Genomic DNA, 19294 nt, shown 5'->3' with positions numbered 1-19294 from the left:
ACATGCTCAATGGACACGCACCTTAAAATGAGCCGTGTTGGACTGCATCTGCTGCTGTCTGTCCTTCTGTGATGGTTCACCGCAGAACACCAGCTACGACACCAGGAGAGACGAAGAATTACTGAAAACCAGCTGCTGCTAATGCAATGAATCATGAAACATGCACAGCAGCAAACCTGGTGTCTAGCAGTTTTGATTTTGGTCTCATTTAGCTGCATATCGTTAAGACGCCAGTGTTTCTACATTTGTTTTTGTGAGGATTAAACAAACCAAACACAACATGTTCATCAGGGAGGTTTCCTGGTTTTAGTGGCTGTAAACTTTGGACAAAGAGAATAAGAGAAAAACTGTGAGCTATTCCTTTAGCTGCCTCCCGTGGCGTACCTGTATGATATCAGACAGCTTCTGGAGTCCACCTGTGTTGAGGAAGAGTCCCGACTCTGATGGGAAACAAGCAGACGAGTCATATTTAGCGCCTGTAGCTGTGTGGTGAAGCCAGCAGGTGTAACGGTCGTATGAAGCGGTACTGACGTCCTGCCAGGTGTCCGCTGATCTGCTCCAGAGCTTCGTAGACGGCCGTCTTGCTGTCGTAGGTCAGGTGGGCTCTCTCCAGCAGCTCGTAGATGAAGCTGGGACAGACGGACGGGGATTTCATTTCATTTCTGACACCCATCAGACCCACAGCTGTGGAAGAGCCCCGCCCCCTCGCACAGTTCACTGATTCCCCGCGGCACAGAGCCCGACCCTCTAAAAACAGCTATAATAACGAAGTAATCTGAGCCTGAGCCGAAGTGATCGGGTCGGGTCAGGTCTGACGGTTCGGGTTGTGAATTACAAACTCAAGTTTTCAGACATTTACAAACATGAAATGAAAAAAAAATTAGGTTGCAGTGAGCAAAGATGTCTCATGCCTGTTCCTTAAACTCCTCTCTTCCCGTTTCTGTTGGTGTTCATGTTCACACTACACCTTAACATGAAATGACATGACACACCATAAACATGTTGTATATCTAATGACAATAGAAGAAGGAAAATGAGCAATGTGAAATGTAGTTATTATGAACCATTTTACTTCATAATCCACGACTGTTTGTTCCAGTATGAAGAACTGAATAAATCCGGCTACATACATGCCAGGCTTTGTGATGCCTTTGTCACTTGGAACTTCATAGGAGTCGATGGCAGCTTCCAGACCCAGCAGGATCTCTGTTAGAGAAGACAAAGACAGGTCAGACAAATCTCACGTCACTGACCAAAACATAACCATAATAGACGCTCTAATAAGGCTAATTTATACTTAAAGAATACTTACGTTTGATTTTAGCGATGGTGGTTATATCTATCTTTAAACCTGAAACAGACATATGAATTTAAATAAACATGAAACAAACAGTAAAAAAATTAGCCTTTCTAATATAAGATTTAAAAGGTAAGATGATTTATTCTCTGGAATAATAATCAGCTGATGATTCCTGATCTGATGACGCAGATGCGTGACGACCGGATGTGCGTGTCGTGTGTGTGACGTCCAGGTGTGCGTGACATCCGGGTGTGCGTGACGTGTGCGTGACTTCCGGATGTGCGTGACGTGTGCGTGACATCCGGGTGTGCGTGACATGTGCATGACGTCCGGGTGTGCGTGACGTGTGCATGACGTCCGGGTGTGCGTGATGTGTGAGTGACGTGTGCGTGACGTCCGGGTGTGCGTGACGTGTGCGTGACGTCCGGGGGTGCGTGATGTGTGCGTGACGTATGCGTGACATCCGGGTGTGCGTGACGTGTGCGTGACGTCCGGGGGTGCGTGATGTGTGCGTGACATCCGGGTGTGCGTGATGTGTGAGTGACGTGTGCGTGACATCCGGGTGTGCGTGACGTGTGCGTGACGTCCGGGGGTGCGTGATGTGTGCGTGACGTGTGCGTGACATCCGGGTGTGCGTGACGTGTGCGTGACGTCCGGGGGTGCGTGATGTGTGCGTGACGTCCGGATGTGCGTGACGTGTGCGTGACATCCGGGTGTGCGTGACGTGTGCGTGACTTCCGGATGTGCGTGACGTGTGCGTGACATCCGGGTGTGCGTGATGTGTGAGTGACGTGTGCGTGACGTCCGGGGGTGCGTGATGTGTGCGTGACATCCGGGTGTGCGTGACGTGTGCGTGACGTCCGGGGGTGCGTGATGTGTGCGTGACGTCCGGGTGTGCGTGATGTGTGCGTGACATGTGCGTGACGTCCGGGTGTGCGTGACGTGTGCGTGACGTCCGGGGGTGCGTGATGTGTGCGTGACGTCCGGGTGTGCGTGATGTGTGCGTGACATGTGCGTGACGTCCGGGGGTGCGTGACGTGTGCGTGACATCCGGGTGTGCGTGACGTGTGCGTGACATCCGGGTGTGCGTGACATGTGCGTGACATCCGGGTGTGCGTGACGTGTGCGTGACGTCCGGGTGTGCGTGACGTGTGCGTGACGTCTGGGTGTGCGTGATGTGTGCGTGACGTCCGGGTGTGCGTGACGTGTGCGTGACGTCCGGATGTGCGTGACGTGTGCGTGACATCCGGGTGTGCGTGACATGTGCGTGACGTCCGGGTGTGCGTGACGTGTGCGTGACGTCCGGGTGTGCGTGACATCCGGGTGTGCGTGACATCCGGGTGTGCGTGACGTGTGCGTGACTTCCGGATGTGCGTGACGTGTGCGTGACATCCGGGTGTGCGTCACATGTGCGTGACGTCCGGGTGTGCGTGACGTGTGCGTGACGTCCGGGTGTGCGTGACATCCGGGTGTGCGTGACATCCGGGTGTGCGTGACGTGTGCGTGACTTCCGGATGTGCGTGACGTGTGCGTGACATCCGGGTGTGCGTGACGTCCGGGTGTGCGTGACGTGTGCGTGACGTCCGGGTGTGCGTGACGTGTGCGTGACATCCGGATGTGCGTGACGTGTGCGTGACGTCCGGGTGTGCGTGACGTCCGGGTGTGCGTGACATCCGGGTGTGCGTGACGTGTGCGTGACTTCCGGATGTGCGTGACGTGTGCGTGACATCCGGGTGTGCGTGACATGTGCATGACGTCCGGGTGTGCGTGACGTGTGCATGACGTCCGGGTGTGCGTGATGTGTGAGTGACGTGTGCGTGACGTCCGGGTGTGCGTGACGTGTGCGTGACGTCCGGGGGTGCGTGATGTGTGCGTGACGTGTGCGTGACATCCGGGTGTGCGTGACGTGTGCGTGACGTCCGGGGGTGCGTGATGTGTGCGTGACATCCGGGTGTGCGTGATGTGTGAGTGAAGTGTGCGTGACATCCGGGTGTGCGTGACGTGTGCGTGACGTCCGGGGGTGCGTGATGTGTGCGTGACGTGTGCGTGACATCCGGGTGTGCGTGACGTGTGCGTGACGTCCGGGGGTGCGTGATGTGTGCGTGACGTCCGGATGTGCGTGACGTGTGCGTGACATCCGGGTGTGCGTGACGTGTGCGTGACTTCCGGATGTGCGTGACGTGTGCGTGACATCCGGGTGTGCGTGACATGTGCGTGACGTCCGGGTGTGCGTGATGTGTGAGTGACGTGTGCGTGACGTCCGGGGGTGCGTGATGTGTGCGTGACGTCCGGGTGTGCGTGATGTGTGCGTGACATGTGCGTGACGTCCGGGTGTGCGTGACGTGTGCGTGACGTCCGGGGGTGCGTGATGTGTGCGTGACGTCCGGGTGTGCGTGATGTGTGCGTGACATGTGCGTGACGTCCGGGGGTGCGTGACGTGTGCGTGACATCCGGGTGTGCGTGACGTGTGCGTGACATCCGGGTGTGCGTGACATGTGCGTGACATCCGGGTGTGCGTGACGTGTGCGTGACGTCCGGGTGTGCGTGACGTGTGCGTGACGTCTGGGTGTGCGTGATGTGTGCGTGACGTCCGGGTGTGCGTGACGTGTGCGTGACGTCCGGATGTGCGTGACGTGTGCGTGACGTCCGGGTGTGCGTGACATGTGCGTGACGTCCGGGTGTGCGTGACGTGTGCGTGACGTCCGGGTGTGCGTGACATCCGGGTGTGCGTGACATCCGGGTGTGCGTGACGTGTGCGTGACTTCCGGATGTGCGTGACGTGTGCGTGACATCCGGGTGTGCGTGACATGTGCGTGACGTCCGGGTGTGCGTGACGTGTGCGTGACGTCCGGGTGTGCGTGACATCCGGGTGTGCGTGACATCCGGGTGTGCGTGACGTGTGCGTGACTTCCGGATGTGCGTGACGTGTGCGTGACATCCGGGTGTGCGTGACGTCCGGGTGTGCGTGACGTGTGCGTGACGTCCGGGTGTGCGTGACGTGTGCGTGACATCCGGATGTGCGTGACGTGTGCGTGACGTCCGGGTGTGCGTGACGTCCGGGTGTGCGTGACGTCTGGGTGTGCGTGATGTGTGCGTGACGTCCGGGTGTGCATGATGTGTGCGTGACGTCCGGGTGTGCGTGACGTCCGGGTGTGCGTGACGTCTGGGTGTGCGTGATGTGTGCGTGACGTCCGGGTGTGCGTGATGTGTGCGTGACGTCCGGGTGTGCGTGATGTGTGCGTGACGTCCGGGTGTGCGTGACGTGTGCGTGACATCCGGATGTGCGTGACGTGTGCGTGACGTCCGGGTGTGCGTGACGTCCGGGTGTGCGTGACGTCTGGGTGTGCGTGATGTGTGCGTGACGTCCGGGTGTGCGTGATGTGTGCGTGACGTCCGGGTGTGCGTGACGTGTGCGTGACATCCGGATGTGCGTGACGTGTGCGTGACATCCGGGTGTGCGTGACATATGCGTGACGTCCGGGTGTGCGTGACATCCGGGTGTGCGTGACATCCGGGTGTGCGTGACGTGTGCGTGACTTCCGGATGTGCGTGACGTGTGCGTGACATCCGGGTGTGCGTGACATGTGCGTGACGTCCGGGTGTGAGTGACGTGTGCGTGACGTCCGGGTGTGCGTGACATCCGGGTGTGCGTGACGTGTGCGTGACTTCCGGATGTGCGTGACGTGTGCGTGACATCCGGGTGTGCGTGACGTGTGCGTGACGTCCGGGTGTGCGTGATGTGTGCGTGACGTGTGCGTGACGTCCGGGGGTGCGTGACGTGTGCGTGACGTCCGGGGGTGCGTGATGTGTGCGTGACATGTGCGTGACGTCCGGGGGTGCGTGACGTGTGCGTGACATCCGGGTGTGCGTGACGTGTGCGTGACATCCGGGTGTGCGTGACATGTGCGTGACGTCCGGGTGTGCGTGACGTGTGCGTGACGTCCGGGTGTGCGTGATGTGTGCGTGACGTCCCGGTGTGCGTGACGTGTGCGTGACGTCCGGATGTGCGTGACGTGTGAGTGACATCCGGGTGTGCGTGACATGTGCGTGACGTCCGGGTGTGCGTGACGTGTGCGTGACGTCCGGGTGTGCGTGACATCCGGGTGTGCGTGACGTGTGCGTGACTTCCGGATGTGCGTGACGTGTGCGTGACATCCGGGTGTGCGTGACATGTGCGTGACGTCCGGGTGTGCGTGACGTGTGCGTGACGTCCGGGTGTGCGTGACATCCGGGTGTGCGTGACGTGTGCGTGACGTCCGGGTGTGCGTGACATCCGGGTGTGCGTGACGTGTGCGTGACGTCCGGGTGTGCGTGACATCCGGGTGTGCGTGACGTGTGCGTGACGTCCGGATGTGCGTGACATCCGGGTGTGCGTGATGTGTGCGTGACGTCCGGGGGTGCATGACGTGTGCGTGACGTCCGGGGGTGCGTGATGTGTGCGTGACGTGTGCGTGACGTCCGGGGGTGCGTGACGTGTGCGTGACGTCCGGATGTGCGTGACGTGTGCGTGACATCCGGGTGTGCGTGACATGTGCGTGACGTCCGGATGTGCGTGATGTGTGCGTGACGTGTGCGTGACATCCGGGGGTGCGTGATGTGTGCGTGACATCCGGGTGTGCGTGATGTGTGCGTGACGTCCGGGTGTGCGTGATGTGTGCGTGACGTGTGCGTGACGTCCGGGTGTGCGTGACGTGTGCGTGACGTCCGGGTGTGCGTGATGTGTGCATGACGTGTGCGTGACGTCCGGGGGTGCGTGATGTGTGCGTGACGTGTGCGTGACGTCCGGGTGTGCGTGACGTGTGCGTGACGTCCGGGTGTGCGTGATGTGTGCGTGACGTGTGCGTGACGTCCGGGTGTGCGTGATGTGTGCGTGACGTGTGCGTGACGTCCGGGTGTGCGTGATGTGTGTGTGACGTCCGGGGGTGCGTGATGTGTGCGTGACGTCCGGGTGTGCGTGACGTCCGGGTGTGCGTGACGTGTGCGTGACATCCGGGTGTGCGTGACATGTGCGTGACGTCCGGGTGTGCGTGACGTGTGCGTGACGTCCGGATGTGCGTGACGTGTGCGTGACATCCGGGTGTGCGTGACATGTGCGTGACGTCCGGGTGTGCGTGACGTCCGGGGGTACGTGATGTGTGCGTGACGTCCGGGTGTGCGTGATGTGTGCGTGACGTCCGGGTGTGCGTGACGTGTGCGTGACGTCCGGGGGTGCGTGACGTGTGCGTGACGTCCGGATGTGCGTGACGTGTGCGTGACATCCGGGTGTGCGTGACATGTGCGTGACGTCCGGATGTGCGTGATGTGTGCGTGACGTGTGCGTGACATCCGGGGGTGCGTGATGTGTGCGTGACATCCGGGTGTGCGTGATGTGTGCGTGACGTCCGGGTGTGCGTGATGTGTGCGTGACGTGTGCGTGACGTCCGGGTGTGCGTGACGTGTGTGTGACGTCCGGGTGTGCGTGATGTGTGCATGACGTGTGCGTGACGTCCGGGGGTGCGTGACGTGTGCGTGACGTCCGGGTGTGCGTGATGTGTGCGTGACGTGTGCGTGACGTCCGGGTGTGCGTGATGTGTGCGTGACGTGTGCGTGACGTCCGGGTGTGCGTGACGTGTGCGTGACGTCCGGGTGTGCGTGATGTGTGCGTGACGTGTGCGTGACGTCCGGGTGTGCGTGATGTGTGCGTGACGTGTGCGTGACGTCCGGGTGTGCGTGACGTGTGCGTGACGTCCGGGTGTGCGTGATGTGTGTGTGACGTCCGGGTGTGCGTGACGTGTGCGTGACGTCCGGGGGTGCGTGATGTGTGCGTGACGTCCGGGTGTGCGTGATGTGTGCGTGACGTCCGGGTGTGCGTGACGTCCGGGTGTGCGTGACGTGTGCGTGACGTCCGGGTGTGCGTGACGTGTGCGTGACGTCCGGGTGTGCGTGACGTGTGCGTGACGTCCGGATGTGCGTGACGTGTGCGTGACATCCGGGTGTGCGTGACATGTGCGTGACGTCCGGGTGTGCGTGACGTCCGGGGGTACGTGATGTGTGCGTGACGTCCGGGTGTGCGTGATGTGTGCGTGACGTCTGGGGGTGCGTGACGTGTGCGTGACGTCCGGGTGTGCGTGATGTGTGCGTGACGTCCGGGGGTACGTGATGTGTGCGTGACGTCCGGGTGTGCGTGATGTGTGCGTGACGTCCGGGTGTGCGTGATGTGTGCGTGACGTGTGCGTGACATCCGGGTGTGCGTGACGTGTGCGTGACGTCCGGGTGTGCGTGATGTGTGCGTGACGTGTGCGTGACATCCGGGTGTGCGTGATGTGTGCGTGACGTCCGGGGGTACGTGATGTGTGCGTGACGTCCGGGTGTGCGTGATGTGTGCGTGACGTCCGGGTGTGCATGACGTGTGCGTGACGTCCGGGGGTGCGTGACGTGTGCGTGACGTCCGGGTGTGCGTGATGTGTGCGTGACGTCCGGGGGTACGTGATGTGTGCGTGACGTCCGGGTGTGCGTGATGTGTGCGTGACGTCCGGGTGTGCGTGATGTGTGCGTGACGTGTGCGTAACATCCGGGTGTGCGTGACGTGTGCGTGACATCCGGGTGTGCGTGACATGTGTGTGACCTCAGTGTTGTAGTGAGATAAACGTCCTGACCGGAGCTCAGTGAGTCTACGTTAAAGTCGTCAGCGTTTCCGTGTCCCGTCTCCTTCGCCTGCTCCGACAGCAGCCGGTCGACGGCGCTGATGGCCGACGCCACGTCGTACGGAGTCAGGTCGAACGACGTGGACTCTTCACACGTCTTCTCCTGCACAATTATAAAACGCTATTAAGACGCTGTCCAGAGTCCTGAACACAGATATATGTTTAATATGTTGATAATTACAAGTAAGAAAATGGATGAGAACAGAAACTCCCACCGTTGAGGATTAATGTGATCCACCAGATTTATGTGATGCAGAAACTAACTTTTGAAAGAAAAGGTAAAAAGCTGTTGGAAGTCTTGGATTGATTCTGCATCCTCATTTAGATTTTACATAATCCACAATGGTTTCTTTTAGCTGCTCCTCTGCTCAACGTTCATATTTTCTAATTTTTGTTTTTTTATATATGTATTATTTACACAGTGATTACTTTTATTTTACTTTATTCTTTCTCTCGTTAAAATGTGAACATCATGTAAACATGTTTTACAAGATAATGTTTCAGTTCTGTTCCAAACAAAAATTTGTATTTAATAAAAAAAATGTATGAAAACATTTGATTTAATAATAACATAAAGATGTTCTCAGTGAGACAGGACACAGACTGGGTCTGAGTCTGCTTCACATGCAGCTCCTCTCAGGTGATACTCTGACTCACAGGTGCAGCGTCCAGCATTCATTCAGCCAGCTGACTCATGATGACATCATCACTCACTAAGGGGTGTTTATGTTTGTGGGTCTGACCTCACTGTCGCGGTCCGGCCGATCAACTGTCACCAGACAACTCAACACAGATGAATATCTACAGAGTGAACATCTCACCACGTTGTGCGCTTCGTCGAAGATGACCACCGCTCCGCTCAGCTCGATGTTGTGCGCCCGGCGGCTCTGTGGAGCGAAGACAGAGATCAGAGGAGCAGAATCCATGTTTAATTATGTTTAATGAGAAGGATGATCATCATACTAGAGTCTATGTTCATGAACATTCACATGTACACAACATCTCAGGAACGCCTGGAGGGAATTCCTTCACATTTGTCACAAATGTTCACTTTGGCTCAGCAATGAACTGTTTCGATGTTGGAGGTCAAAGTCAAGGTCACTGTGAGTTCAGTATCTATACAAGTTTAGACAGATTTAGGTGAGGTTAGGTATTTACTTTATTAATCCCAGAGGGGAAATTTTTTTCGCTACAGCAGCATACAGAAGCAATAAGATAATAATAGAATAATAGAAAAGCAATAAAATAGCAGTAAAAAATATAAAATATAAAATGCACAGTACATACAGTACAGTATATATCTATATATATTATATACAAACAACCAAGAAACACAGTCAAGTGTTATTGTTATGTGATGGATTTTGCCAGAGGTGAGTTATTGTACAGTCTTATTGTAGTGGACAGGAATGATCTCCTGTATCAGGAATGATCTCCTGTATCTGGAATGATCTCCTGTATCGGGAATGATCTCCTGTATCGGGAATGATCTCCTGTATCGGGAATGATCTCCTGCATCGGGAATGATCTCCTGTATCGGGAATGATCTCCTGCATCGGGAATGATCTCCTGTATCTGGAATGATCTCCTGTATCAGGAATGATCTCCTGTATCTGGAATGATCTCCTGTATCAGGAATGATCTCCTGTATCAGGAATGATCTCCTGTATCGGGAATGATCTCCTGTATCTGTCCTTGTGACAGCGGAGCTGGAGGAATCTTTTGGAGAACGTCCTCCTCTGTCCCTGCAGCAGGTGGTGGAGAGGGTGGTCAGGATTATCCAATATAGATAACAGTTTGTTCAGCGTCCTCCTCTCCACCACCTTTTCCAGGTTGTCCAGTTTGTAGCCGATGATGGAGCCGGCCTTCTTAACCAGCTTGTTAAGTTTGTTGGTGTCACCGGCTCCAATGCTGCTCCCCCAGCAGACCCCAGTGAAGTACAGTTCACTGGCCACAACAGATGGTAGAACATCTCCAACATCTTGCTGCACACATTGAAGGATCGAAGTTTCCTCAAGAAAAAGAGTTGACTCATCCCCTTCTTGTAGACAGCGTTGATGTTGGTCTTCTAGTTCAGTCTGTTGTCGATGGACACACCAGGTACTTGTACTCCTACACCAGGTACTTGTACTCCTCCACCATGTCCACCTCCTCTCCCAGAACTCTCAGCGGTTGTGGAGCCGTCGTCTTCCTTCTGAAGTCGACCACCATCTCTCTGGTCTTGGCCACGTTCAGGAGGAGGTGATTCCTTCCCGCCCACTCCACAAAGTCCTCCACTACTGCCCTGTACTCCTCCTCCCGTCCATCCCTTATACACCGTCCACTGACTCCTCCTCCCGTCCATCCCTTATACACCGTCCACTGCAGAGTCATCAGAGAACTTCTGCAGATGTCTTGACTCTGAGTTGTTCTGGAAGTCAGTGGTGTAGAAGGTGAACAGGAAGGAGACAGAACATTTCCCTGAGGAGCTCCAGTACCACTGACCACCGTATCAGACAGCACACTGCCCAGACGGACAAACTGTGGTCTGCCTGTCAGGTAGTCAGTGATCCAGGAGACGGTGGACGCGTCCACCCCCTCTCCACCCCCACCACCCGCAGCTTCTCACTCAGCAGCAGTGGTTGGATGGTGTTGAATGCACTGGAGAAATCAAAGAAAGTGATTCTCACAGAGTCACCGGTTCCATCCAGGTGAGACTGAGCTCGTTGCAGCAGGTAGATGATGGCGTCGTCCACTCCAACATGAGGCTGGTACACAAATTGCAGAGGGTCCAGAGAAGATTTCACCAGCGGCCTGAGGTGGGCCAAGACCAGCCTCTCCAGCACCTTCACCATATGAGATGTGAGGGGAACCGGTCGGTAGTCATTGAGGCCAGATGGAGTCGTCTTCTTAGGGATATACATGGAAACTAAAACTTGAGTGGGCGGCCGAGGTCTTTCCAACAGAATATAACTGATTCTACAAGTTAAGTCAGAACTTTTAGCTCCTTGAAAGTATGTCAGACTCAGAAGGACATAAGCTCCGCCTCCTCATTCACAGCGTCACACCTGTGAGTCAGCTCACCTTTGGATCCAGCAGGTAGTTGTAAGGCATGAAGATGACATCTGCTTGTTGTTTCAGGGAGCGGGAGAGGTAGTACGGACAGACCCTGCAGAGAAATGGTTAAACAGCAATTTAAATAAAGATACTGCAGACAAAAAGTACTTTTTACTGCCCCTAAAGGTAAACTCAGGTAGGACATGTAGCACAGCAGTTATCTACCCATCACAATACATTCAGCGGTGTTCAGGTGGTTGGTTTGGTGTTTGAGATTGTTGTCGACAAAAGGAGACAAGTTTGCAAATACGTAAACTAGAGCCGCACAATTAATAATAATAAAAACACAATTTGATTCCTGCCTCTCTGCAAAATCATTTTTACAGGTGACAGGCGTACAGACAGGCGTACAGACAGGCGTACAGGCAGGCGTACAGACAGGCAGGCGTACAGACAGGCGTACAGACAGGCGTACAGACAGGCAGGCGTACAGACAGGCGTACAGACAGGCGTACAGACAGGCAGGCGTACAGACAGACAGGCGTACAGACAGGCGTACAGACAGGCAGGCGTACAGACAGGCGTACAGACAGGCGTACAGACAGGCAGGCGTACAGACAGGCGTACAGGCAGGCGTACAGACAGGCGTACAGACAGGCGTACAGACAGGCGTACAGACAGGCAGGCGTACAGACAGGCGTACAGACAGGCAGGCGTACAGACAGGCGTACAGACAGGCGTACAGACAGGCAGGCGTACAGACAGGCAGGCGAACAGGCAGGCGTACAGACAGGCAGGCGTACAGACAGGCAGGCGTACAGGCAGGCGTACAGACAGGCAGGCGTACAGGCAGGCGTACAGACAGGCAGGCGTACAGGCAGGCGAACAGGCAGGCGTACAGGCAGGCAGGCGTACAGGCAGGCAGGCGTACAGGCAGGCGTACAGACAGGCGTACAGACAGGCAGGCGTACAGGCAGGCGTACAGACAGGCGTACAGACAGACAGGCGTACAGACAGGCGTATAGACAGACAGGCGTACAGGCAGGCGTACAGACAGGCGTACAGACAGACAGGCGTACAGACAGACATGCGTACAGACAGGCGTACAGACAGGCGTACAGACAGGCAGACGTACAGACAGGCGTACAGACAGGCAGGCGTACAGACAGGCGTACAGACAGACAGGCGTACAGGCAGGCGTACAGACAGGCGTACAGACAGACAGGCGTACAGACAGACATGCGTACAGACATGCGTACAGACAGGCGTACAGACAGGCAGACGTACAGACAGGCGTACAGACAGGCAGGCGTACAGACAGACAGGCGTACAGACAGACAGGCGTACAGGCAGGCGTACAGACAGACAGGCGTACAGACAGACAGACGTACAGACAGGCGTACAGACAGACAGGCGTACAGACAGGCGTACAGACAGACAGGCGTACAGGCAGGCGTACAGACAGGCGTACAGACAGACAGGCGTACAGACAGGCAGGCGTACAAACAGGCGTACAGACAGACAGGCGTACAGGCAGGCGTACAGACAGGCGTACAGACAGACAGGCGTACAGACAGGCGTACAGACAGGCAGGCGTACAGACAGGCGTACAGACAGACAGACGTACAGACAGACAGACGTACAGACAGGCGTACAGACAGACAGGCGTACAGACAGGCGTACAGACAGACAGGCGTACAGACAGGCGTACAGACAGACAGGCGTACAGACAGACAGACGTACAGACAGACAGGCGTACAGGCAGGCGTACAGACAGGCGTACAGACAGACAGGCGTACAGACAGGCGTACAGACAGGCGTACAGACAGGCGTACAGACAGACAGGCGTACAGGCAGGCGTACAGACAGGCGTACAGACAGGCAGGCGTACAGACAGGCGTACAGACAGACAGGCGTACAGACAGGCAGGCGTACAGACAGGCGTACAGACAGACAGGCGTACAGGCAGGCGTACAGACAGACAGGCGTACAGACAGACAGGCGTACAGACAGGCGTACAGACAGACAGGCGTACAGGCAGGCGTACAGACAGGCGTACAGACAGACAGGCGTACAGACAGACATGCGTACAGACAGGCGTACAGACAGGCGTACAGACAGGCAGGCGTACAGACAGGCGTACAGACAGGCAGGCGTACAGACAGACAGGCGTACAGACAGACAGGCGTACAGGCAGGCGTACAGACAGGCGTACAGACAGACAGGCGTACAGACAGACAGACGTACAGACAGGCGTACAGACAGACAGGCGTACAGACAGGCGTACAGACAGACAGGCGTACAGGCAGGCGTACAGACAGGCGTACAGACAGACAGGCGTACAGACAGGCGTACAGACAGACAGGCGTACAGACAGGCGTACAGACAGACAGGCGTACAGACAGGCAGGCGTACAAACAGGCGTACAGACAGACAGGCGTACAGGCAGGCGTACAGACAGGCGTACAGACAGACAGGCGTACAGACAGACAGGCGTACAGACAGACAGGCGTACAGACAGACAGACGTACAGACAGACAGACGTACAGACAGGCGTACAGACAGACAGGCGTACAGACAGGCGTACAGACAGACAGGCGTACAGACAGGCGTACAGACAGACAGACGTACAGACAGGCGTACAGACAGACAGGCGTACAGACAGGCGTACAGACAGACAGGCGTACAGACAGGCGTACAGACAGGCAGGCGTACAGACAGGCGTACAGACAGGCAGGCGTACAGACAGGCGTACAGACAGACAGGCGTACAGACAGACAGACAGACGTACAGACAGGCGTACAGACAGACAGGCGTACAGACAGACAGGCGTACAGACAGGCAGGCGTACAGACAGGCGTCTGCTGGTTAAATATGATGTAATCTTCTCTGTCAGGTTCATCAATGATAATAAATCATCTGAAGTCTGTAGTTTTTAAACATTTTGAGTCATCTGTGTTTTATTGAACTCAGTGGTAGCATTTCATTAAGATGATTGAGCTCAAATTTATAAGATTTCTGTAATTCATCTCAATATTTATATTATTAATATTATTATTTTACTACAATATCTTATGAAAACAGAATAAAATATTAAACAGAATATTCCATATCATTTATATCTATCTTCTTTATCAGGTAAATAAAAGCAATAAACATTTATACTGAAAAACAAAATTGTGATTCTCATTTTAATTATGAACACATGAATCTCACCTCTGTTTGTTCCCGAATTTGACCAAATCCTCCACATCCAGGATGGAGTGAGTCAGCTCTCTGTCGGTGCTCTTCTCTGGAACAAAAACACATCAAATCTGAAGGACAAACATTTAACCAACAGACTGTGTCACTCTTTCATTAATTGCATGCAGTCTATTAAACATCTTCTCCAGATTACACTTTGTATGACATCATTACCTTCAACGTTATTGTAGAAGACACATGACCTGGTGGAAACCTTCGCTCTGCACATGTGGACCTGAAAAACAGACACAATTAGACTGAAGTCCGTCCAGACCGGACCGGTGTTCATCTCCAGAACCAGAACACGGATGTAACGATAGAGCCTGTATGATGGCAGCAGTCGGCTCAGCTGTTATTTTATCCCAGAGGTCACGTGAGGTATTGCAACAACAGAAAAATCCATTGGCATTTGTTTTCCTCATAAAACACCATTATAAAGGTCAATAAAGGTCAAACCAAGCATCTGACCACTTACAAAGATTCCTTCAAAGTCTTTACAACATATATATAATATGAGTCTGGACAGACATGGACGTAAACAACAGACATGGACGTAAACAACAGACATGGATGTAAACAACAGACATGGACGTAAACAACAGACATGGACGTAAACAACAGGCATGGACGTAAACAACAGACATGGACGTAAACAACAGACATGGACGTAAACAACAGGCATGGACGTAAACAACAGGCATGGACGTAAACAACAGACATGGACGTAAACAACAAACATGGACGTAAACAACAGACATGGACGCAAACAACAGACATGGACGTAAACAGCAGACATGGACGTAAACAACAGACATGGACGTAAACAACAGACATGGACGTAAACAACAGACATGGACGTAAACAACAGACATGGACGTAAACAACAGACATGGACGTAAACAACAGACATGGACGCAAACAACAGACATGGACGTAAACAGCAGACATGGACGTAAACAGCAGACATGGACGTAAACAACAGACATGGACGTAAACAACAGACATGGACGTAAACAACAGACATGGACGTAAACAGCAGACATGGACGTAAACAACAGACATGGACGTAAACAACAGACATGGACGTAAACAACAGACATGGACGTAAACAACAGACATGGACGTAAACAACAGACATGGACGTAAACAGCAGACATGGACGTAAACAACAAACATGGACGTAAACAACAGACATGGACGTAAACAACAAACATGGACGTAAACAACAGATATGGACGCAAACAACAGACATGGACGCAAACAGCAGACATGGACGTAAACAACAGACATGGACGTAAACAACAGACATGGACGTAAACAACAGACATGGACGTAAACAGCAGACATGGACGTAAACAACAGACATGGACGTAAACAACAAACATGGACGTAAACAACAGACATGGACGTAAACAACAGACATGGACGCAAACAACAGACATGGACGTAAACAGCAGACATGGACGTAAACAGCAGACATGGACGTAAACAACAGACATGGACGTAAACAACAGACATGGACGTAAACAACAGACATGGACGTAAACAGCAGACATGGACGTAAACAACAAACATGGACGTAAACAACAGACATGGACGTAAACAACAGACATGGACGTAAACAACAGACATGGACGTAAACAACAAAGACCGATTTTCAGAGGCAGTAAATCTAGTTTGTAATGACGTTATGTTGATGAAAAACAAAAAAAAGTAGACAGCTTAGACTGCGTATAAAAAAATAACCAATTAGTAGGTAGTGGTAGGTATTAGCAGGTAGTGAGCCACCTGGGGCGGCACCCACCTGTCACTCAAAGCAGCCCCTCCCCATACAGTTGGGTGGGTGGGGGGGGTCATTAACATAACTGATGGACACATTTTATTCACTTTGGATTTGATGAGAGAAGTTGAATGGGAGTCTATGGAGCCGGAGGCTTTTTGGAGCCGACCTCTAGTGGCACTCGCTGGTATTGCAGCTGAAGACACTTCTGGATCAGAACCATTTTACAGACCTGAAGCTACGAACTCTTTAATAAACAGTTTGTGGTTTTATATCCAGTCTGTAGTTTCAATATAAGTCATGAAGTAAAGCTGATAATAATATACAGAGAGAAACTCAACAGTTCAACAATTTCCATGTGAAGGAATCTGTCAACAGAACTGGACTCAGAGGTGGAGAACATCTGAGAAACATCCTGACCAGCTCACCTTGATGTGGTTGTTCTCCTGACGCATGACTTCCTGGTTGATGCACAACTGCTCTCTGGACCCCAGAACACACACCTTCGGCCTGGATCACACACACACACACACACACACACACACACACACACACACACACACACACACACACACACACAGAAGGGATGACCTGGGGTTTACTACAGGTAGCGGGTCGCCCCTGAACCAGAACCGGGAGCTGACGGTTCGCGTCTCACCTGTACGACGTGTTCTTCAGCTCATGGACGACCTGTGCGAGCTGAGAGTGAGTCCTGGACGCGTAGATGATCTTCGGGACGTCGGTGTAGAAGGCTGGAGGACGACAGGAGCAGAAGACCGTACATTACGTCATAATACAGAAACATGACGTCACCAAGATGACGCGTCTTCATATGTTGACCTCAGAATGACCTTTAGTTTAAATAAACTGCAGAAATGATGAAGTCCACCAAACTGGTGACCTGTCGAAGCAATGCTTCAAATAAAGACGGACATTAAATCAAATTATCAAATTTAAAATGACACGAAGGACAGTTAAATATTTTGTATTTATTTAAATATGAGTGTATTGATGTTGAAGTGACCAACGTACCGGTCTTGTCCCCGTCGGTGGCCGCCGTCCCCCAGGAGGACAGCGGCGTGTTGGGGAACATCTCCTGTCCTCCCAGCCGCTCACAGATCTTGCGAGCGGAGACGGTGTCCTTGAAGTTGTCCCTCCAGGCCAGCGTGGCGCACAGCAGACACAGAGTCTTACCGGTCCCTGTTGGACTCTCCAGAACCCCGTTCACACCCTGGGACCGGCAGACAGATGGAGAGACAGACAGATGGAGAGACAGACAGATGGACGGTTACACTGATTCGTGTCTAACCTCTTCTTTCATTGAAAAACAAAAACAAGTAAACAGCTATTTCAGGAACTCTCTCTTCTGCTGCGTTCAGTGACCTGGACCAGGACCTGGACCAGGACCTGGACCAGGACCAGGACCTGGACCAGGACCTAAATCTAGACCTAGATTGAGACCCGAACCTGGACCAGGACTGAGATCAGGTTCGGTTCAGGACTGTGATGATGGTGAAAACTGCAGCATCGTTGCGGGAACTTTTGTCAGCTGGACACCGGCCGGACTGACTTCCGGTGTCCGGTGACGGAGCCCGAACACGAGTCGGTACTCACCCGCTGGAGACACTCTATCACCCGGCTCATGTAGTCCCGCTGACAGTCGTACGGCGGGAACGGGAAGTCCACGGTGACCCCGCTGAGGCTGAGGGACGGCATCGTGTCCGGCGTCGCTCCGTAACATGAACGAAGTTCACTGTTGACGCTGAAAACTTTCAGAAGAAACTTGTTGACGCAGAAAAACACATGAAGCAGCTTCGCGCCAGCTTTCCGAGTTCAGCCCCACTGCTCATGCGCACTGTGACGCCGGCTCGTGCTGCATTCACGTACTCACAGAAAAACAGTATTTTCTTTACTCTAACAGAAATAAATGGGGTTTACTGATGATAGTGGTAAACGGAAAATTAAAAAAAAAAATAGTATTTATGTAATTATTATGTTTTATAATTAATCACTTTAGGTCCGTTTGTAAAAATCTTTTCACTTTAAAATGTCTCTTTTGCTGTTTCTAACATCCTGATTACATCGAATGTGCTTTATTGTGGCATGGATGGATTATTAAACTGTGCAAAGACACCAGATAAATATATCTAAAATATATAAATATATGTTGGTATTTAATGTCCATCTTGTGTCACTGCTGCTCTTTTATTCTGCTTAATACGATGCTGCTTCAGTCGTTCCTCTTTGGAGGTTGTTCATTGTGATTTTTTTTGCTAAATTAATACACTTCAGGAAGCAAATTATCAAGAGTTCAAACAAAGCAGGTTTCTGTCACTTGGAAACACTGCACTGCAAAACATCTTTGTTAAACTAAAACTATGAACCATTTTTCACTGCAGACATTTGAACCTGTAGGTAAAGCTCAGGTGTGTTAATGAAGCTCAGTTCAAAGTCCTTCACTATAAGATGTACTGGTCGCTGTGTTTTACGTCTTATATTTATCACCTCTTACTTGATGCATGAGACTCTTTACTACCAGACTGTATAGTAGGCCAGAAACAGATTTAGTATGTTCCAATAGTTAGTATGTTAAATGTAGTATGCACAAAGTACCAGGATGTTCTACTACATCTGCAGTCTGCAAGTCAGCATGCTCCTCTGGATGTTCTGACCCACAATCTTTGCAGCGGAAGATACGTCACTTCAACTGAGCTGCAGAGAGTTGGTGGCGCTGAAGCTCCGCCCACAAGAGGAAGTAGACAACGACGAAGAAGAAGAGGCATTAAAAGCAAGCGTACTCGTTCTAAATGAAATCCTTTTTCTATTTACTTCAAATGTAGCGGGTCAAAGGTCAAGGTGCATTGTTGGATGAAGTAGTACTTCCCAGTTGTACACACACTACACACAACAGGATGGAGCGCCAGAAACAACAAGTCACTGTCCAAATGTTGTTTACAATTCAACAAGCACATCATTTATTCTATCAGTGAAATACAACAAGCAGGAATCCGGTGAGTGGGCGTCCTTCCTACTCCTGTCCAGCAGAAGGCAGCACAATCTTCTCCGTGTCGTAGTAGTTCTCCGATATGAGAGGAAGACCGTCCTTCTCCCTCAGCTGGATCACCTGCTCAGCCTCCCGCCGGGCCCACTGACGCATGCTGGGACACACACACACACACAACACACACACACACACAAACACACACACACACACACACACAACACACACACACACACACACAAACACACACA

At 52.7% G+C, this 19294-nt stretch overlaps 2 protein-coding genes across 4 annotated transcripts in view; both read right to left on the bottom strand.

The window, feature by feature from the left end:
* The window catches only part of rtel1 (regulator of telomere elongation helicase 1), a 32101-nt gene extending 13213 nt beyond the window's left edge, over positions 1 to 18888 (bottom strand). For 2 of the 3 annotated variants that reach the window (XR_011179226.1, XM_069169105.1), the window contains exons 1-14: positions 17657 to 18888; positions 17075 to 17273; positions 16701 to 16794; positions 16471 to 16552; positions 14437 to 14497; positions 14236 to 14311; positions 11047 to 11131; positions 8805 to 8870; positions 7936 to 8086; positions 1313 to 1351; positions 1131 to 1206; positions 532 to 629; positions 385 to 440; positions 22 to 93 (exon numbers count right to left, since the gene is read on the bottom strand). Coding sequence is in view for 2 of the 3 variants with exons in the window: in XM_069169105.1 (XP_069025206.1) it covers positions 22 to 93; positions 385 to 440; positions 532 to 629; positions 1131 to 1206; positions 1313 to 1351; positions 7936 to 8086; positions 8805 to 8870; positions 11047 to 11131; positions 14236 to 14311; positions 14437 to 14497; positions 16471 to 16552; positions 16701 to 16794; positions 17075 to 17273; positions 17657 to 17758 (1257 nt within the window). In the remaining variant the exon portion in view is untranslated. The remainder of the gene's footprint in view (positions 1 to 21; positions 94 to 384; positions 441 to 531; positions 630 to 1130; positions 1207 to 1312; positions 1352 to 7935; positions 8087 to 8804; positions 8871 to 11046; positions 11132 to 14235; positions 14312 to 14436; positions 14498 to 16470; positions 16553 to 16700; positions 16795 to 17074; positions 17274 to 17656) is intronic. The other variant, XM_069169104.1, reaches the window with a different exon arrangement.
* Positions 18889 to 18990: 102 nt separating this feature from the next.
* ndufb11 (NADH:ubiquinone oxidoreductase subunit B11) overlaps positions 18991 to 19294 on the bottom strand; it is a 4407-nt gene continuing 4103 nt past the window's right edge. Inside the window, exon 3 of the mRNA XM_069169107.1 lies at positions 18991 to 19200. Coding sequence (XP_069025208.1) covers positions 19071 to 19200 — 130 coding nt within the window. The 3' untranslated portion in view covers positions 18991 to 19070. The remainder of the gene's footprint in view (positions 19201 to 19294) is intronic.

The sequence above is a fragment of the Embiotoca jacksoni genome, unplaced genomic scaffold, assembly GCF_022577435.1.
Source record: "Embiotoca jacksoni isolate LCO1_2020_lvr unplaced genomic scaffold, fEmbJac1.0.p SCAF_43, whole genome shotgun sequence".
Classification (NCBI taxonomy): domain Eukaryota; kingdom Metazoa; phylum Chordata; class Actinopteri; family Embiotocidae; genus Embiotoca; species Embiotoca jacksoni.
This window is presented reverse-complemented; position numbering and strand designations above follow the sequence as displayed.